The following is a 22,030-nucleotide window of genomic DNA, read 5'->3' as shown; positions in this document are numbered from 1 at the left end:
ATATTAACAAGAACCTGAAGTTACTTATTAAATATTGAATATTAACGAGAACATGAAGTTACTGAACACACAATATTGAATATTAACGGGAACCTGAAGTTACTGATTCAAATATTGAATATTAACAGGAACATGAAGTGACTCATCAAAATATTGAATATTAAAGGAAATCTGAAATTACTTATTAAAATATTAAATATTAAATGTTAAAAGGTAATGCATGGTGTAAAATATTTTACACTCTCATCCAATAGAAAGTTATCACACTGCCATGTCATTAATATTTTTTTTAAATAAAAGAATGGTTTAATTGAATAAATGATGGTGATTATTGACAATGTAAAAAATATTTTACAGTGTGTCAGTGGATCACCTCTTTTCTCAATATTTTATATATGGATCACGACTATTCACAAATACTTACGAGTTAAATAGATATGTACTGTCTGTATGTCAAGTCATTAAAAAAGTTACATTAAATGAGTGATTTAATTGGATAAATGATTGTGATTGGTCGACAGTGTAAAAGTACATCACTCATTTTCTCATATTTTATATGTTATTTAAATTTTGAAAAATATTGAAAAAATTATTAAATTATGAAATAAATAAATATATAAATATATTTTTTAAAATTGATAGACATACATTATTGTAAAAGAAAATAAATTAAAGGCAAAATATCTCTTTTGGTCCCTTAACTATACCCTCTAGTTCACTTTGGTCCCTTAATTTTTTTTGTGTCACTTTAGTCCTTTAAATTTTTAATAGATACATATAAGTTATTTCTTCTATTTTCCTCAAACGTCAGTAAACAATGTCTACGTGGCAGCTGAGTAGTTACTGTAACTGATCATTTGAACCAAGACCAATTAAAAGCTAACAGGTGGCATCAATTTAACTTAAATAAAAAATAAAAAAAATGAAAATAAGGATTAGAAAGAAAAGGACGATAGTTTGCATTGTGAAATAGAGATTGGAAATTTTTCAGCTTGAGAGAAGAATCACTTTTCAAAACGCAAATTTTCAGCTTCTTTGACAAAAGCGTTCAATTATTCATCTCTAATCACTTTTCAAAATCACATTTCAACTCAGTTTTGCAAAATCACGTTTCAACTCAGAAAATAATCTAGTATATTTACTTCAAAAAACAGATGGTGAAAAGATTAAAATTGAACAACTAAAACAGATGGTGAATCGAGATTCAATATGGTGGAATAAACGAATCGAAGAAACAAGATCCGTTACTGCTTCAATCATACGTGAAAAAGTTGATAGTGAAGGATAGGAAAACAGCTCCTCTGAGTAAAACATTTGTGTGCCTCGCACTGGATCTGCACATTAACGATGAAGGCCAAAGCCACAGGTTGATTGAACACCAAGAGTGGAAGAGTTTCTGGGTGTTATGACGTTGAATAAGAATAATTTCATCGATGGAGTTTGAAGGGAAGACTCCAACTTTCTTCTTCTGTTTTGTTCTTCTTCTCCGTCGTCATCATCTTCATCCTCTTGAAGATTGGATTTCGATAAAGGAATGATTAGGGGTTTGGATTGAACGAGTCTTTTGGGTTTTTCATGGATTTGGGATTTAGGTTTTGGGAGAGAAGAGATTCCGGTGAAATTGGAGGGAGTAGTTGAAAGTGTATCTGAGGAGGGTTGTTTGGGAGGAGGAAGAAAGTTGAAGAGAGAAGAGGAGGAATATGATTTGGGCGGAGGAAGATAGTGGAAAAGGGACGATGTCGTTTTGGATGAGATTGATTGATGTTGAGGTGGTTATTGGTGGTCTTCTTTTTCGTCTGAAGAGGCGTAGCTTGCTAACAGGGAGTACATCCATAACAACGACCGCAACGCGATTGGAATTGGAAGCAGCAACTTTTTCTTATCGATCAACCCACTCAAACCCTTTACTATTTACCTTAGTTTAACATAAGTTTAAATTATAAAGATAACCCTTACATTAGGTTGTACACATATGCATTTCACTGCCATCTGGAATTCACTTGCCCACGTCATTAAACAAAATGCCAGTTGGACGCTTTTTTTGAACTTTGACTAACGGTTCACTAACTGAAGGACAAACGTGGATATGTTAAGAAACTTAAAGGACCAAAATGGCACGAAAATTAATTGAGGGACCAAAGTGAACCAGTGGGCAGTGTTTTAAAAACCGGACCGGTCGGACCGGTCGAACCGGGAACCGGCCAGGTAACCGGTCTGGTTCAATAGTCGGATCGGGTATGTCATCAAACCGGTGAAAACCGGGAAAACCTGAAAACCGGCGGTTTAATTGCTTTTTTTTTTAACTTTTTTTTAAAAAAATTTTTTTACTTTTTTTTAATATATTTAGTAGTGTATTACTTAAATAGCATTCTCACATAGTTTTTTTCGTTAGTGACAAATTAAAAACTTTATTGTCCATTTGTTATCTTTGCTAATAAATTTTCTTAAATAGCATAAACATATTGAATTTTATTTGATTTTCTTTTTAGGAGGATCCTATTTTGAATTAAATTTGGTACACATTGGAGTTATTTTGTTATAAACTATTCAATTAGATTATGTTGTAGTTAGACTTTGTTTAGATTATGTTGTAATTAGACTTTGTAATTTTTTACTATTTTGTTATGTGTGATACCTTTGTTTAAAATTTGAATTTAAGTTATGAAATTGTGAATTTATGATATGATATTTTTAAAAAATTTAAAAGCTAGTTATATTTTTTTAGAGACTGAATCATTCGGTTCGACCGGTTTTATACCTATATAATGACAGGTCTATTCAACCGAGTTATCCGGTTTAAGCCGATTTGGTCGTGCGGTTCGACCAGTGATCCAGTGGTTCGACCGATAAACCAGTGACTCAGTACCCTCACCAGTTTGATGACCGGTCCGGTTTTTAAAACACTGCCAGTGGGTATAGTTAAGGGACCAAAAGGGGCATTTCGCCTAAATTAAAATATATAGTACACGAATATAGGGCAGATTGGGTACTAAAGTGCTCATATCCGCATCGGTGTTTGCTTATTTTAGTGGATAATTTCTCGAGTCCATATCAGTATATATTTTTGCAGATTTTTACCCTATTTATTGTGAATATTTTTGCAAATGTCCATCAAGAAAATGGGTCAAATTATCATCTCTAATCATATATAAACAAAATTTAATATTAGATTAGAAACTATTTTCGTTTAAATCACGTCTACAATATTATGCACTAATCAGAAACTATCTAATATACTCATGAGACACATCAAAATCAACTAATTCGACAAATTTTTATAAGATATTAATTGTTATATATTTTATTAACCTATCAAATGATTCCTAGTTAATGTTACATTTTATAACAAAAATAAATTTTGTATTGTAATACATGTATCTAATTAAAAATATAAAAGATGGAGATAATGCTGTAACAATTGTGCACTATATCATTTTTAAAAGACGGAGTATAATTAAAAATTGTGCACTATATCATTTTTAAAAGACGGAGTATAATTAAATAGTTAAATAACTAAAAAATTCAACTTTTCATAAAAATTGTTGTACAATAAAGGTTTGATGCTTAATTTAGCCACTTAATTTTATAAGAAATTTCTCTTTGATCCTCTAATAAAAAATGTTATTCATGCATCCCTTAACATCACTTTCGTTAACCTTTAAGTCCTCTTTGTTAATTTTTTGTTGAAAATCGTATAAAAATTTCATGCTGGAATTTCTATATCTCATGTGGAAAAACATTATTTTAAAATTGCTGCAAAAATATGTGAAATTAAAAATTTCTGTGATGGGTTAGGAAAAACGATAGAAGTGGAAAAACCATTCCACCCTCCAGCTTCCTTCTTCCACCTACCATCTTCCATCAATAAATGGTTAGGTTAGGGCAGAAGTATGAGATGTTTATGGGTTGGGTAAACCCACTCAAACCGACTCAAAAAAGTGGGGCGAGTCGGGTTATTGGGTGAATACGGTTTTTAAAAAATGAAAACTCATTCAAAATAATTTGGTTATGGGTAAACCCACACCCAACCCATAAAACCCATGGATTATTGAGTGATTACATTTTTTTCTCTTTTTTGTAATTTAACAAGTGATGACTTTGATGTTTTTAATTTTGCTTGCTTCGATTTCAACCTTTTGAACATCTTTTATTTAGTAAATAATGATTTTAACTTATTTAGGATGATACACTTTAATTATTTTGATGCTAATTCTAGTAAGTTACATGTATTTTATGCTATTCTAGGTTTTATTGTAATGTGACTTTGGTTTTTACAAATATATGTTTATGATAAATTTCGTTGTACATTTGGATATTTGATGTTTAAAAAAATAGCAGTGATATGTTAAACTATTTATTAAGAAAAAAATGTGACATATCATTAATAATAATTATATAAGAAAAAAAATATTGGGTAACCCACTATCCAACCCAAAAATTTGTGGTTTTACCCAAACCAACCCATTGATATTGTCGGTGGTTATTTTGCCTTACCCAAACCAGTGTACCATGTACGGGTTGGGTTATGGTTTTGGCTGAATTCAACTTAAATCGACTCATGTGCACCCCTAGGCAGAAGATTTATGTGAAGAAAATAACGCAACTACAAATCCATTGAAGACGATTGCAAGATTTCACCGGGGGTACGAAGTCGTTGTTCACGATTAACGAAGAAACCAAGGTATGATTTCTCATATGTAACCTACTAAAAACTAGAACTTTTTTATTTAGCCATCTTCCTTAGTTCTTCTGTTATCTTGTGTAGGTTGAATCGTTAATGGTGAATAGGTTTAAATGTGTTGTTCATCACTCTAGTGAGTTTTCTAGGGAGTTTGCTAACTTTACAAAGTCAGGGTATGAAGGGTTAGAGACTATTTGGTATGTTCATCCGGATTACTTGAGTTACTTTGAAATTTTAGGCAACTTAAAAGAGTTAGGAGGTTATCCAATTATAGATAGACTTTGGTATTATGATGATATTGTTTATGATTTTGTGTTGTTGGAAGATGACAAGGGAACTGATAGGATGAGAACATTTGCAATGATTATTAAGGAGTGTCATTTATATGTTACACATCCTCTTTCACAACCTAACACTATTGTTAAACCAATACTTTCGTTATCATTAAATGATGAAGTTATTGTGGATGTGGGTGCTGAATTAGGAGGTAATGAAAATGTTGTGAATGATGACAAGATTGAAGTAGAAGTTAATGTAGATATTGTACATGAAGAAGTTAATGAAGATATTGTGCATGAAGAAGGAGTTTACTTAAACAATAGAGAAGGTGTTGTGGAAGAGGGAGTTGACTTAGGAGTTAATGAAGATATTGTGGATGTGGTGCAAGAGGGTAAAATTGTGGGGACCAATGAGTTTGGAAATGTGGAGCTGGCTCTTAGAATTATTGACAACTAATTTGAGAGGAATTAGATTGTGCAAAACTCATACTTTCATAAGTCATCAACAAAAGGTTAACTCTCACCTTGAATTTTACTTAGTCCACATGTTTCACCAAATGTTTTAAGCATCCTAACATTTTTACTAACTGTAGGGTTTGTTGCCAGCTATTGAGGAGTTACTTGGTAATGTTGATCAGAGATTTTGTGTTAGGTAATGTTTGATAGTCTGTGTTAGTCTCTGAATTCTAATACAGTTTTCACATCAGTCCCTGTATTCTAATACAATTTTCACATCAATCCCTGAATTCTTATACATTTCTAACATCAGTCCTTTCATTGTAGCAGAATTTTGTATAGTAACTTTAGGAAGAAGTTCCCTAGCCTAAAATTGAAGGAATTAACGTGGAGGGCTGCAACTTCCAGTTATGTGAATGCATGGGAGAAAACAATGCTTTAAATAAAGGGATTTAATGAAGAAGCATTCAAACATCTCATAAAAATTTCTCCCAGATTTTGGAGCAAATCAAGGTTCCTGCCAAGCACACAATGTGACACTCTGGTCAATAATATCTCTGAGGCTTTGAACTCTGTGTTTGTAGCTTCTAGATCCAAGCCAATTATGATAATGCTTGAAGAAATTATAGTGTATCTAATGATGAGATGGGAGTCTAATATGTAAAAGATTGGCAAGTATGAAGGTAGCATTATACTAAACATCAAAAGAAGGATGGTAAGGGAGTCACAGAAAACCAATCATTGGATTGTTAGGTAATATTCATTATGTTTTATGTTCAATATTCATGTCATTAAATTGGCTTATTCATTGTTTTATAGGCATGCAGGTGAACATGACTACGAGGTTAGGCATATTTCACTCAATGGAGAAAAACATGTTGTCAATCTTCAAAAGAGAGAGTGTGGATGTTGAATGGGTTGCCATGTTTTCATGCAATGTCTTGCATGAAGGATCAACATTTACAAATTGATGATTTTGTACCTGAATGTTATAAGATGGAACGATATGAAGGATGCTATGAACTAGTTATTTATCCAGTTAATGATGTCTCTTTATGGACGAAATTTGATGTTGTTGATATCCAGCCACCACCAATAAAGAGACACCTTAGAAGGCCCAAAAAATAGAAATAGAGAAGCTGGAGAGATGAGGCCCATTTGAAAAGAGCAAGACATGGAATTAAGTGCAGTTGTTGCCACCAGGATGGTCACGACAAGTCCACCTGCAAACTTACACAAGCAACAAGACATGCACCACCATCTGTGTCAAGTCAGCCTCTATCACCACCTATTTCAACACAGCCTCCACCATCATTTGTTTCAAGTCAGCCTCCACCACCACTTGTTTCAAGTCAGCCTCCGCCACAAAAAAAACTGCAGAAGGCTGGGAAGCCTGTATCAAGTCAACCTTGATGCTTGTTATGATGTTTTTTTATCATTTTGAAATGCCTTATAATGGCGTATTTGTTGGAATAATATAGCAAGTGTGAGTAAGTGGGGAAATAGTCCCACATTGGATAGGAATGTGGAGACTTAAGCATATATAAGTGGGAGAATCCACTCACCTATCACCTTAAGGTTTTAGGTTGATAAGTGGTGTATCTCCTACAAAGGTGCTTGTTCGTCAACTTTGTATCAATGCTCCCTACTAAAAATAACTCCCCCCCAACAGTATTGACTATTGTTGAGTTTAGGCTTATAATGCCCCTTTTGTAATGTTATTGACATGCCTTATAATGACTTATTGACAATGGCTTTTAAATGTCTTTTTTTAATGTTTTCTATATGCCTTATAATGGCTTGCTGACAATGGCAATTAATGCCTTTTTGTATCACTTTTTGGAATGTTATATATGTATATGCCTTATAATGACATTTTGTTATTGATAATTGTTGAGGCTTATAATGTCAATTCATATGTTCTTTATGGCCTTCTGTTACTGATTTACAAATGTTATGCAGAGAAAATGAACAAAAATTATGCACAGAATTATGAACAAACTGACTATAACATTAAATCTTAAACCAACAAACATTGTTACAAACAAAGTACATTCATAAACCAACATTCATAATGTAAAAATATAGTACATTCATAATCGGTAAATAGTACACTTCATTACCCTAAGCTCAACATCCCAATTGAAAACATTACACATCATCCTAATTGAAATACATTGTTACAAACACAATGTTTAATCCGAAGCTCAACATCCAAACACAATGGACATTTTCAACCATCCTCTAATGTGTATAACCTTATTCTTCAATTTGTTAATTTTCTTCTTTTGTTTATCAGGCTTCAAATCCCTTTCATCAACAAATTCATCACCTAATCACTTGAAAAAATTACAGCTCTTATCCAAGTGATTTATGTAATTTCTACAACCCCAAAATTTTCTCCCATAGTTGACAATGTTCACAGCACTCACAAAATGCAACACACTTTCATGTTGGCAAAAACACTCCATTCTCCCGTTTCTTCGAAGCACTGATCCAAAGCTTTTGTTGTTGTTGTTGTTTGACATTGAAGCACTGCTTGCATTTGATAATGAAGCACTAATGGTAGATGGTAATTTTAGTGTAAGTCGTAGAAGAAAATGGAGAAGACATGCAAGAGCAAAAGGTGGAATATGAATAGTGGATAATTACTAAGAAGGATAATGAAGAATGTACCCTAGAATCGTTTAAAATTGAGTTAATAGTGTACACCTTACTTACCTGTCATGCCACCTAAGCCTCAGTTAACCTTTTTTTTCACCCTACTAACATAAAGGACCTAAAAATTTAACAAAAATAGAGTTAAGAGACTCGTAAGTAATATTTTTTAGTTAGGGGACCAAAGCGAAACTCCGTTGCTTAAAGTTGATGAACCTAATGACTAATTTGGCCTAAAATAAAAGTAGAGTTTTTATGATCAAAATGATTGGATATGACAAAATTACCCTTCAAACACCCATTTGCAGGATAACACTCCTCAACCATCTCCTACAATCCAGCTTTTTTCAAACTCCCTGTCCAAATTTCCATTTTCTTTCTCATTCTTCATTCTTCCAATTCCAAATTCATCACACAAATAACAAACCAAACATAAAAAAAAACCCACACATTATCACACATTAACAAAAACAAAAAAAACATGTTCACCATTTCATCCTCAACATTCACAAACACTCTCTCATCCTCATTCCCTTCGTCTTCAATCTCTCCACCCATTTTCTCTCAAAATCCAATCTTTCACACAACCCTTTTCGCAAAACCCTTTCTTTTTCACAACCCACTTTCCATTTCCCTCAGAAAACCCATCACCACCACTGTTTTCTGCAAGTCATCTGAAGCTTCAGCAGAATCAGAAGAACCGTTAGTTCCTGAAGATGAGTGGCTTCAGAAACTACCTGAGAAGGCAAAACCTCTCTACTCACATAGCTTGCCTTGTATTGAGGCGTGGTTGAAGAGTTTGGGGTTTAATCAGAGTAAGGATGATAGGGCTTTGTGGTTTGTGAATAAGCCTGATTGGCATGCTCACCTTTCGCTTGATGCCACTGATATCTACATTAGGTTAGTTTCTTTCTTTCTTTCTCTTTTAAGGTTTTTCTTTTGTGTTCTTGCTTCTGTGTTTGGGGTTCTTGAGGTTTTAAATGTTTATCATGTTGGTGTATGTATGAATGTGTACACAAGGTGATTTGTTATCTACCCTTGTGTGGTTCAAAATTGCTCAATTGGTTTTTGAGGTTTGAATATTTGAGTTGGAATTTGGTGGAGAGTTCAACTACATGGATTGAAGCATGGTTCTGGATAGAGCATAAGTCGACTCCACTTAGTGGAATGAAAAGAAGTTTAGCATAAAGTGTTGTTGATAGCTGCGCTATGATAGTTCTATAACCTAGTAGAATTTGAAGTCTACTAGACCTATGGCATTGTGGCTTGAAGTCTTCCCCCTTCTTTGCTCATGAGATTATGTTCTCCACAATCCTGTATTATAGAGCCCTTTATCCAAGTGCTCCACTTCAAGTCGCGGGGGTTTCTCGTTATGGTAATGTACAATGTGACTTATAACCGAGCTAAACGAAGAGGCAGGTTCCTGATTAGGGATCTTGAGTCGGGCCTTAAAGGTTTGGTCCAAACAGGGTTATACCGAACATTCACATTGATGTTGTGGTTGCTGTTCCGGTGCACTAACATTTACTAGGTCAAATATAATATCGCCGAAGTAAACCTGAGTAAGATATTGATTTTATACACGTGTTCTTAATTGGATGTAAAGTTGACAGCAATATAACACTCTATAATCCTTAATATGAACCATGGCATTGGAACTTGAAATCACTAGTTGTTACATTAAATCACGTCCGTTTTATCAAATTATTATTGGCGTTGACGACTTGATGTGTCAGAGTCAGTGTTGTGGCCGTGCTTTATATAATAGAACTGAATCTTGTATTCTGCACTGATTGAAGATGTTTCTAAACTAATACAAGGACATTATATTAATGGTGCTAATATAATGCCATACTGTTTCATATAAGCTGTCATTGAGAGCTTATAAAAATAAGTTGAAAATAGCTTATGTATATAAGTTGTTTGCAAAGGCTCATCCAAACAGTTTCACACGTGCTTATTTCAGTCGATAAATTCACATAAGTTATGATTTGATGCAGGTATTTGAAGAGTGGACCTGGGAATCTTGAAAAAGATGTAGAAAGGAGATTCAGTTATGCTTTAAGCAGAGAAGACATTGAGAATGCTGTGCTTGGAGGACCATAAATAGCCATTTTGCTATCTACTTTCAAACATACAATGGCATAGTTTCTTGTTGGAAATAGTTTGTTAAATCATTCATTTTCATGTCAAATTTGATTCTAATGAAAGGACTACAGAAAATGTTTTATGAGATGATTTTCATGGTTTTGTAGATATTTTGTTCGGTGCTGAATTTTAAGATAATATAAATAATAATTTCTTAAAAATTAAAAGGCAAATACAAAGATCCAAAAATGTTTCAACAACTTAACAATAATTGTCCCATTTTATATAAAATTGTCTTTGAAGAAATTTTTCCATAGAAATTGTTATTAATTTCAAATATATTCAACATATTGATTCAAACTCTTCAATATAAAATGTTTGAATCATTGACCATTTATATATTGAATAAAATTTTCCCATTTTATATAAAGAGAAAAAGAGAAATGCATTGACAGTGTAAAATATTTTTACACTCTCATTCAATGAGAGACATGTATCAAAATAAATTTTATTAATTTTAAAAAATTGAAATTACATGACAAATTAAAGCATTTTAATTGGTTGTATGTGTACAACTATTTTAGTGCACTATCTTTAAACTCTTATATAAACTTGTCATATTTTATATATTGTCTTACAATATTCAAAAAAAGTATTTTTTATTTTTCTTATTACATATATTTCAGTATTTTTTTATCTTTTTTTATTTTTCTTATTACATATATTTCAGTTTTTTTTTTTAATAAAAAGAAAGTGCTAATTTTTATTTTTTAGATGCTTGTAATTTTTCTGTTTCATATAATATTTATAAAAAATAAATGTTATAATGGACTATAAATATAATATTTATAATTACCTTTATATCGTAGTATAGTATGTGGCCTAGCTCATTAGGTCTATGATTCATTCTTCTTAACGATACAATTAATTGTTTTCAATAATAAAATAAACTTCATTTACAAAAGCATAACTAAATAAATTATTAACACAATAAATAAAAACATTTTACTAAAAAAAAAGGTTAATAAATGTTGTCCTGATATACTCATACAACAAATAATCTAAGACAAATATTGTAAAAGGAATCTTTATAATTAGACTGACAAGGCAAAAACATAAGGCCAAATTAAAATAGATTGCTGCAATTATTGTTATAATTTCACTCCAAGATTACTGAAATCACTACTCATTTCAATTTCTCCCAAAATTTCATAAAATGTAATAATGGAAGAGAATAAGAAACCTATGAAGGAAACAAACCAACAGGGGCACTAATAATAATAATAATAATAAGATGATGTTATTATTCTAAATAAGTGTCTTGAAACATTATTAGTGGCTTTTCTCCATCCATTCTTTCTTCTTGTTTATTCAACTTTCCTGACTTGAATGTTGTGAGTGGATTGGAATCTCCATATGGGTTGTCTACCACTTTGTACAAGTGCAACTTCTTCTCCTAACTTAACCATTCCTTGCTTCTGCATATTCATATCATACAAATATCTTAGTTTAAGCACTCTAAAATCAGTGTCCGTGTCCGACAACGCCACTGACACTAGTGATTACATTTAATTTACTTTTTTTTCAAATTATTATCGGCGCTGACGTGTCAGTGTTAGGCCGTGTCTGTGTTTCATAAGTTTTAACGCTACAGTTTCCAGTGAAAAGGACTCTAGTACTTCGGAGTCTGGCAAGAAGGTAAGTAATGCTTGGTTGGCCATATTAACTCTGATTTTTTTATAAGTCTTTCAAAGTTACCTGTAGAAAATCCAAGGCTCTTGTGAAAGTTTCTTCGGAATCGTCACTGAACTCCATGTATACAGGGCAAACTCCTTGATACAAAGCCAGTCTTTGTTGTACCCTCTTCCTGCATGTCCACCAAAAGTACGTAAGTAAATGCAAATTAATTTCAATTTTACAGATACACGTGTCAAAAAACAACAGAAGTCAATTCAGATAAAACAACAGAAAAACACAACTTCATGCGTGTAAATTTGTTTTCATCAATAAGAGAAAAGGGAAGAAAATAACTCACTCGTCTGTGAAAGCAAATATCGTGCCAGAAGGACGATAGTGACTGAGTAGGATAGCCATGAAACCTGTTCGAGTGAAGACGACGGTAGAGGTTCCTAGTGTGTTAGACATAATGGTTGCATGGTATGCAAACATCTCACTCATGTGATTCTGCATAGAACAAAAAAAATAATAAAATACAACTTTTAGTTTTGACATTCAAATGAGAAGAGTGACATGGATTAAGAATCAAGAAATGTGGTACAAAATAGATCGACTTTCGACCTTGAACACTTGACCAATGTTAGGTGGCATTTGACCGCCTTGTATTGTGGCTTCTGTCCGTAACGCTACAGTGTGCATCACTTTCACAGCTTTTAGCGGGAACCTGCATTCAAATAAATTGAATAATTATTTTTCGGTTGATAATAGTTAAATAAAACTCAATTGAATAACTACATACTTTCCATGAGCGGTTTCTCCGGACAGCATTATTCCATCAGAGCCTTCTCGAACAGCGATAGCTATATCTGATACCTCAGCTCTAGTTGGAGTTGGATGAACAATCATACTTTCAAGCATATTCGTTGCAACAATCACAGCCTTTCCCATGCTACGACACAAGTTGATTATCTCTTCCTACATAAGATCGTAAAGACTTACAATGAGCTTAACTTCAACCTAAGTTACACAATAACACCTATATAGCACCGGCACTTCAAATTGAAAACATGTCTGATGTATAACATTTGTTCTTGTTCAACATGGACACAACGCTGATACATGTAATAACATTCAATTGCTTGTTGACGTGTCAACATAAGGGTCGTGTCCAATGTTTGTGCCGGTGCTTCATAGAATGATAACAGTTGATAACCATCTTTACCTGTAAAAGCGGAACCTCTTCAATAGGGAGCTCGGCGCCAAGATCTCCTCTGGCAACCATAGCCTAAACAAGATGGCAAAAGTAGACAGGTCCACATCAACAACTAGTATCAAAGCACTCTACAATCTCTATCAACAATCAAAAGCTCTCAAAGATAAAACAACTTATAACTTGTATGAAAACAGTTTCATTTTGTTTTATATTTTGTCATATAAATAACTTATACATAAGCACTTATATGATAAGTGTTAATCCAACTAGAAAAGTTTTTTTATTTACAACATATTCCAACGAATCCACATGATCAAGCATGAAGCATAAAGAAATAATATGAGGAATAGCTAGTACCCCATCGGATGCAGTGATAATTGAATGCAAATTCGGTATAGAATCCGCACTTTCAATTTTTACAATGACATGTATATCAGCATCACAACCTACAGTATTAAATCGAATGAGAAATTCATCATATTCATAATATAAATAAGCAACAAAATAATCGGTAAAATTGAAAAATCAATAATTTTTGTTAGATATTTACTCTTCAAATAATTCTTCAATTCATGAACAACTTCGGCATCCTTAACAAAGGAAACAGCATAAAAATCAACTTTGTTATCCACTCCGAATTTGATATCATCCCAATCCTTCTCTGCAACAAATCAAAGTGAAGAAGATTATATCCATATTACGAAACCACCGTAAAACCAACAAGAATTGATTAAGAAATACGAATTCGAACCTGTTATTGAAGGCAATGTTGCACTTTTCCCTCGAACATTCAAATGTCTCCTTGACTTAAGCTCTCCTCCATCAACAACTTCACATTTCACTAAAGTCTCTGTCTTCGACTTAACCATCAACGACATCATACCACCTATATCATATAAAGTGTCATACGTTCATCGACGTATCATTTGTGTATAGCACGCATCCAGCAGTTTGTAAAGTTCTTAATAAGCTTAAAGTTGATTACTTTTTACTTATAATCGAGACCGGAAGAAGTATATAATATGAATATTTTGACTTATCAGTAGATAACCATACCATCAACAAGAATCATGTCCCCCTCTGCTACATCATTGACGAAATCATCGTAGTTCACACTGACACAATCGGCAGTTCCAACACCTCTCTGAATAGTAAAAGTGAATTCCTGCCCGGTTGTCAAATTGATTGGTTGTGGCAAATCCCCACTCCTAACCTCTGGACCCTGAAATTGAAGAAATTTTTTATCAGATAACACGCAAATAAATACTCTTGATTTGAATCGAAAGAAAAAAATGTTTTAGAGATACTCCCTCTGGTGCTATTTATAAGAAAAGTTAACTTTTTAGATTCATTGAATAAATAACGTTTCTGAACTATATATAGATCAGATACACTGGTTATTCAATAAACAAAGTTAACTTTTTCTTATAAATAGAACCAGAGGAAACTACACACTACACAGTTAAAACCCCTTAAGAAAAGGGGGGAAATGAACAAACCTTGGTGTCAAGCATAATTGCAATAACATTGTCCTTGGATTGTGCATTATATTCTTTAACCAAGTCAATAACTTTTTGATGAGAAGCATGATCACCGTGAGACATATTTAGACGAGCAACATTCATACCAGCCTCAGCCAACTTCCAAATCATTTCCTTAGTATCGGTAGAAGGTCCAATGGTACATACTATTTTTGTCTTACGCTTAACTGTCGGTTTAGACCATATTCCATTAGAAGTATCGCCAAATGGCTGTACCCCACGCAAACGCTGCAAATGCTCCTCAATCTATTCATCATAACACAACAAAGGGTCACAAAACAGTTTTCAAAAAAAAAAAACTCAAAGAGTAACCCTCAAATTTAGTTCATGAAGCAAGCATTGTCTCCTTTTTAATCCTAAAATATATGAAAATAATAAGTAATCCCTAAAATTTTATAGTTAGTTATAAAAATTTGTCTTCTACAAAGCATTGACACTTCTTACTGAAGGTGTGTCGGGCACAAGACACATACACATGTGATTCTATTTAACTATCATGATCTCAAAATTTGACCAGTATGGATGAGTTAGTGTCAGTGTCATGTCCAAATCAATACAAAGCACGACACTTATTAATGAAGGTCTATCGGGAACTCAACACATACACATGTGATTCTATTTAACAATCATAATCTCAAAATTTGATGAGTATGAATGTGTCGGTGTCAGTGTCTATGTCCAAGTCAGAACAAAGCATCAACACTCCTTACTGAAGGTGAGTCGGGCACACAACACATACACTCGTGACTAAATTTAACTCTCCATGACCTTAAAGTATGACGGATATGGATGTGTCAGTGTCCAAGTCAGTAGTAATTCATGAGTCTTGTTAGTCCATAACATATTGTTGGTAACTAATACCATTTTCATCATATGCATTTATAGTAACTGTGGTTACCCTAACAATTTATTAAAAATATTGCTCATTTTGAAATGGTTAAAGAGTATTACTATTATCAAAACCCACCACCCTATACATTTTCCATCAATATAATCTTCTGGGCCATCCCCAAAATCTCAAATTTGGACACATTAACAAGAAGAAATTCAAAAAGCACAAACCTTTGGATCATCTTCAGGTGACACAGGTACAACTTCAACAGAAGCTGATTTCCTTGCACTGATATGAGAGCTTCTGAAGACCAATTTAGAACACTTGTTCCCTTTTGGTTGGAACACTTTGGAAGCAAAAGATGGAGGCTTTAAGAGCTTCTGAGCTCTGTCATGTGTAGATCCAGAACTGGGGAGGGTGGTTTGGATGGATCGCGTGGCGACAACTTGAGACATTGTTAGAGAGAGAAAGTAGATTTGAGGAAAAAGAGAGAGAGGTATAAATGGTTGATTTGGAAAAATCGGCGCTAATGTGACGGAGGTTCTAAGACAAAGGTAACATAGGTTGCATCGAAATGTGATGATTTAAAACTTGGATAGTGCTTCAAAGTTCACAGACAATTTTTTTTAGGTTTTGATTTTTTTTTTTTGAAAATAAAATAAAGAAAATAAATTTATAACTAAAGTAATCATAACCGGATAAGTAGTTGAACGACAATGCTTATAGATTCAAAGTTCTAAAATTGAGTGACTGTTTTGTTTAATTTTAAAATCAAATTTTAGATACAATGATAGAAAGGATTATGATTAATAAGAGGTAGAATTTATATTATTGTTATTTAAGTTGTAATGCTTTTTAGAATACCCTTAGGACCTTAAAATATTATTGAGGTGGGCTTTAAGTAGTATGGGCCTTTAGTTTATTTATTATCCATTAGTATTATATATATATATATATATATATATATATATATATATATATATATATATATATATATATATATATATATATATATATATATATATATATATATATATATATATATATATATATATGAGGAGGGATCAAATTACACCCGAAGAGTTACACCACGAGTCACACTCGTTCAATAACTACATCTCGAATTAATATTTTATAAATTCAACCGTTGGATTGAAACATAATATCATATAGATCATACCTATAAAGTTTGAGCTTAATCTATAATGATTTACTATGTCATTGAATTACATTAAAATTAACGTTATATGAAAGCTCATTTTGACGTTAATCTTTGGATATCTTGATGATATAGTAAATCATTATAGATTAAGCTCAAACTTTATAGGTATGATCTATATGATATTATGTTTCAATCCAACGGTTGAATTTAAAAAATATTAATTCGAGATGTAGTTATCGAACGAGTGTAACTCGTGGTGTAACTCTTCGGGTGTAATTTGATCCCTCCTCTCTCTCTCTCTCTCTCTCTCTCTCTCTCTCTCTATATATATATATATATATATATATATATATATATATATATATATATATATATATATATATATATATATATATATGTAGTGTCTTTGACACTTAAAAATCAATCAAAGAAATCAAGTTATTTTTATCTCTAATTTTCTTAGCTTATTTTTATTGTTCTTTCCTCTTTTCTATTACAAACCCTAGATTATAGTCTTGGTAGGAATTGCTTCCTATCAATTGGTGCTCTCATTTTGATCTCATTCCTGCTAAATGGGATTCGTGTGGAATTTTTATGGTGTAGAAGAAGCATATTGGTGGATCCTTTCCACTGAGAAATATTTCAGAGCCAAAAATATTGTAGAAGATGAGGAGAAGATGAAGGTGGTTGAAATCTCAATGAGGGGTCGTGCTCTAAAATGGTGGAAATGGCGCTCCCAATCTCATCCATCGATGTCCTGGAATACATTTGCAGATGTATTCATTTGGCATTTTAAATCTGAATGGAGACACCTTTTTCAAGATTTAGATGAAGAAATTGAATCAGGATATGAAGCAATGGAGTCTTTAAACACTACTTCCTTTCTTGTGGATGTCGTTGATGACAAAGTTAGCCATCTACTCCTTACAAATGTTGTGGTGGACCCAGAAGAAGAATCACCAGTTTTGTATGAAACACAACCTAAGCAAACCAATATGTATGAGAACCAACCACCATTGTTCTCAGAGGAGTCTGTATTTCCTGCAACTATTGAGGTAGAACCAGTAATTGCAAAACCTAATCTCACAGATTTTCTTCAAAAATCCTCATTAACGGAGAAACCAACAAGTTTCGATCACACTACTCAACTCACGTCAGTCTTTGATTCTTCATCAAAGTTCATGACCAAAGCTCCCTTCAAGGTTAATGCGTTTCCGGATGATGCAGATTTTTTAATTCCACCGAAACCTCCAGATTCAAGCTTCTCAAAAATGACATTGAAATCCCACGATGCAACAAAAATAACCCATTCCCGATCACAATCCGAGTCGACTAACTCATGTGAAGAAAATTCCTTCCATAGAGGTTCTGTTGTTGATGCGGTCCCTGAAGTTGTTACTAACGAAAGGATTCAGGATTTTGTGAACTCTCACCCAATACCCAGAAAAATGGACTTGGAATCGCCAACAGTGATGCAAAGGTTTTCCATGGTGACCATCAATTGCCCCTATATCTCGTGGCCATCGTTCTCTTCAGGTACCAATGCTTTCTCATCACTTCCCTATTTTGTTCCTATATATCGTTTACCATCGATGTGTCTTTTACCACCGACCCAATTTCACCAGCACTATTCTAAGCATTGGTGTTGTAACGACAATGAAAACCTTGAGCGTGGCAAGAAATCATCAATCCCTCTCGGTGAAGATTCTGACAACATCCTCGGTGATCAATTGCTTATTGACACCAGCCCATTTGACCCAGGTCCCTTTGCATCACGATCTACAACCACAGTTATTAAGAAATCCAAAGATTGGAATGAATGGGAGTTAAAGGGTACCATAGCTGAATTGAAAGGAAGTTTAACTCATTTGATTGGGATTTGCCTTATCTTTACCATTTTCCCAGGTTAGCTGAGAGATTAATCATTGAATCCTATTTTCAAAAGTTTGATTTGAGGAAAACTATATTGAACCTGTTAGCTACACGTCCATTACATTCTTGGTTGTCTTTACATCACATTTATGCAATTGTCTCTCATAAGACAAATTCAAAATCCTTTCAATATTTAGTGAAAAGGTACTGTAAAAAAGAAACAAAAAGATTCAAATTGTTGTTGCTGAAAGAGTGGAAGTGGTATTTGAAGGACATGAAGAATTGGATTTGTTCCACCCCTGGTGAAATAACCCAAACCGCAAATCCTCCGCCAAAGACGTCACAACTTGTATCGTGTTTGTCAGAACCACTCATTCATTATCACACAAGGAAGAGAAATATGAAGGTAATCGTTTTCCAAATCGATACCGGAATTTCTACTTTGTTGCATAATTTTGAATTTTGCAAAAATTATTTCCTGTTCAATAAAATTTGGCCTAAACTTGTGTTTCTAGCCACTGCTAGTCTGTATGTGTTTCCATATGAGAATGATATTGGTAGTTCTTGCGGGGTTTATCTATATCTACATGTGTATTATTATTCTTTTGGAGGTATATGCTACACATATCATGTTTCAAATTATGGGAAAAAGCTCAAAGTTGCCACTGCCGAATTTTGTAGTGCTCAAGCATTACAAGAAAATGCTATGTGCGCTTTAGCAAATATCTCTAGTGGTTTGTCTTATGTCATATCTAGCCTCGGTCAAAGCCTTAAGTCATGCTCTTCTGCGAAAATTGGAGTTGTTGTAGCTGATGATACTCGGTGTTCGACTGTTGGTGTTTCAATGCCTAGACTTGGAGGACTTGTTGTTGATGCTGCAGTGGTTATGTTCTGTACTGGTGTTGTTTTTCAGGATTCAAGTGGCATAGGAGACCAAAAGAAAATTCTATTTGAGAGTTTGAGAGATAATATTCCATGGTACTCAGTGTATGATCCTTCTTCGGTAAGCAAGGCGGCTGTTTGGTTCAGTCAGAGTGAATGGAAATATAAAAATAAGCCAATTCTTGTGGTTTTTGATGCTCAAGGTAGAGTTGCAAGTAACATCAAGTATGAGACACATCCTAGAGTTCAGGATATGGCCTGTAACATTTTTTTTTAAAAGAGTTCAGAAGTGCAAGTGGAAGTTTGAAAATAATTCAGAGGTTTTGTCCTTTTTTTTCCACAGTAGTAAACAAATATAAGGCTACCATGATTGAGGCCATACTAGAGATGATTGAAACTTTCGAGGATTACCGAGAGCATTGGCTTAAGTACATCTCTTTACTATGTGTGTTAGCTACTCATTGTTTTCCTACAATAATCTACTTCTCAAGTTAGCAATTGAAGCTTGTTATGGATTCAATCATGTGGGCATTTAGGCATACAAAAAGGAATATTGTTGAAACTGTCTAAACAGTGGGATCTAGGAGTGGAAACAGAAAACTGGATTTAGCAATTTGGTTTTACAACCTTGAGGACAAGGTTGTTTTTGAAGGGGTTGGCAATGATAGAGTAAGGATTATGATTAATAAGAGGTAGAATTTATATTATTGTTATTTAAGTTGTAATGCTTTTTAGAATACCCTTAGGACCTTAAAATATTATTGAGGTGGGCTTTAAGTAGTATGGGCCTTTAGTTTATTTATTATCCATTAGTATTATTATATATATATGTAGTGTCTTTGACACTTAAAAATCAATCAAAGAAATCAAGTTATTTTTATCTCTAATTTTCTTAGCTTATTTTTATTGTTCTTTCCTCTTTTCTATTACAAACCCTAGATTATAGTCTTGGTAGGAATTGCTTCCTATCATACAATATATAGTTTTAATTTCAAGGGTTTAAGAAAGACAATTTAGATATTAATAATCGTTAAAGATATCATAAGTAGGTGTAGGGGTATGAGTTCGATCATGTAACATTATATTTATTTATCTTTAAAAAATGAAATACAGGTGGAAGAATACAACCGTTAGAAAAAAAAAATAAGAGATACGGATTTCGTCTCTCAAAGAGAGATAGAAAGTGGAATTTTTTCAATTTGAAAAATTTATAATTTTTTTTAAAATCTAAGACCCCAACTTATAAACTCGTCTAGACCATCGGTTTTACAATTTCATGTCCGATTTTGATGCTAAGCAGTTTTCATTGTGGATTCAATTGGATATGCTAACTGGCCAATCCGGTTCAACTTTCAACACCATGATTAAAACACTTTTTTTTTTGTCAATTTAAATAAAATGAAGGGTTGATGCACATATAGTATCTATGAAAAATGGTGTTCTAGACATGATGTGAGTTAATATTCATTCTTCTCATTTCTTTTTTTTATTGTTGGATCTGATGAATTATGTTAATTGAAATGATTTTGTTTTTGTTGAACAATGGTAATGATGAATCTATGGTAAATGATTTGTTGATTATAATCAAAACGAAAGGTTTTAACGAGATTGAGCTTGAAAAGAAGACAATGATAAATAAATGAAGATTAACCCTCCTAGATTGCAGATGATATTACTTATTTACGTGTTTAACGTTATTCTCATTAGTTGGACAAATGGCTCAAGACACAAGACACGGAGAGGAGGGAGGGTAAATTGTGTCAGTTTCAAAAATAGTGTCCAATTAAATTTTTTTGACAAAGTAAATTGTTTAAAACAATTTTGTAAATTAAGGAAAGAAGGGACAACAAAATAAGTAATAAAACAAAATCAGAGTAAAGAAAATATTCAAGCACAACGAAAATAAATAAGTAGCAGAAATAAAAAGAGATAGGTGATAAGAGAATTGCACTAGAGATTTATAGAGGTTCAACATAACTATTTAACCTACTCCTTGTTAGACATGTGACTCCATACACAGGAGTGAGTGTGAATTATGGAAGTTTGAAAAACTTTGGTTTAAAATAAAATTATTTGAAAAATCAGAGTTTGAAAATATTTTATAAATTTAATTAATAAATAGGTAGAAAAAAACCAAAGAAAAAAAAATTACAAGAAAGTAAAAGAGATAAGGGAGGGAGAAGAACACTAGAGAATTATACAGATCCGACCTAATATGACCTATTCCTATTCTCAAGAATTATTCTTAAGAGTATTGAATAAACTTGAGAGTTTTAGAAGAATTTGGCAAAGAACCTCGTTATACACGAAAATGAAGTTTTCAGGCTTAGTTCTAACCAAACAACGAACATGGCTTTAGAGTTGTTAATCTCCAAACCAAACTGAGATTTACCACGGGTTGATCTCGAACCAAGATGGAGTTTTGAATAAACTTGAGAGCTTTTGAACAGATTGACCACAAAATGAGTTGAGATTTTTACCAGCCTGATCTCGAACCTATTAAGCTTTAATACCAGGCTAAACTCCTAAACTAGTTGAGGTTTAACTAGGTTGATCTCAAATCAATAAAGCTTTTAATCGGGATGAACTCAAGAACTATTATGGAGACTTTACTAGCTGATCTTCACGAACCAAAATAAAGCTTTTTCTTCAAGGTGAAACTCACGAACCAAATGGAGACTTCCTAAGGC

The 22,030-nt window shown here is 33.0% G+C and overlaps 2 protein-coding genes and 1 pseudogene across 2 annotated transcripts; 1 reads left to right on the top strand and 2 right to left on the bottom strand.

The window, feature by feature from the left end:
• Positions 1-1,341: 1,341 nt before the first annotated feature.
• On the bottom strand, positions 1,342-1,830 carry LOC131650693 (uncharacterized; annotated as a pseudogene).
• Positions 1,831-8,359: 6,529 nt separating this feature from the next.
• Positions 8,360-10,329, top strand: LOC131647479 (uncharacterized). Its single transcript, XM_058917367.1, has 2 exons — positions 8,360-8,973; positions 10,074-10,329. The coding sequence occupies exons 1-2, from the start codon at positions 8,555-8,557 to the stop codon at positions 10,177-10,179; spliced, it is 525 nt and encodes a 174-aa protein (XP_058773350.1). The 5' UTR covers positions 8,360-8,554; the 3' UTR covers positions 10,180-10,329.
• A 958-nt stretch (positions 10,330-11,287) lies between these two features.
• Positions 11,288-16,047, bottom strand: LOC131653016 (plastidial pyruvate kinase 2-like). Its single transcript, XM_058923046.1, has 12 exons — positions 15,655-16,047; positions 14,551-14,838; positions 14,108-14,273; positions 13,803-13,937; positions 13,602-13,712; positions 13,409-13,497; positions 13,061-13,123; positions 12,638-12,813; positions 12,460-12,562; positions 12,197-12,345; positions 11,920-12,028; positions 11,288-11,639 (listed from the first exon to the last, which is right to left on the bottom strand). Exons 1-12 carry the CDS (start codon positions 15,877-15,879, stop codon positions 11,529-11,531), a joined length of 1,725 nt encoding a protein of 574 aa, XP_058779029.1. The 5' UTR covers positions 15,880-16,047; the 3' UTR covers positions 11,288-11,528.
• Between the last annotated feature and the right edge of the window lie 5,983 nt (positions 16,048-22,030).

The sequence above is a fragment of the Vicia villosa genome, linkage group LG2, assembly GCF_029867415.1.
Source record: "Vicia villosa cultivar HV-30 ecotype Madison, WI linkage group LG2, Vvil1.0, whole genome shotgun sequence".
Lineage (NCBI taxonomy): Eukaryota > Viridiplantae > Streptophyta > Magnoliopsida > Fabales > Fabaceae > Vicia > Vicia villosa.
Note: the sequence above shows the minus strand (reverse complement) of the source record. Positions and strands in the feature narration are given on the sequence as shown.

Coding starts and splice junctions, on each gene's coding strand:
- LOC131647479 (XM_058917367.1), top strand. CDS start 8,555: ATGTTCACCATTTCATCCTCAACATTCACAAACACTCTCTCATCCTCA. Junction 8,974..10,073: donor GCCACTGATATCTACATTAG/GTTAGTTTCTTT, acceptor GATTTGATGCAG/GTATTTGAAGAGTGGACCTG.
- LOC131653016 (XM_058923046.1), bottom strand. CDS start 15,879: ATGTCTCAAGTTGTCGCCACGCGATCCATCCAAACCACCCTCCCCAGT. Junction 14,274..14,550: donor CAATTATGCTTGACACCAAG/GTTTGTTCATTT, acceptor CTTCAATTTCAG/GGTCCAGAGGTTAGGAGTGG. Junction 13,498..13,601: donor ATTGAAGAATTATTTGAAGA/GTAAATATCTAA, acceptor TTAATACTGTAG/GTTGTGATGCTGATATACAT.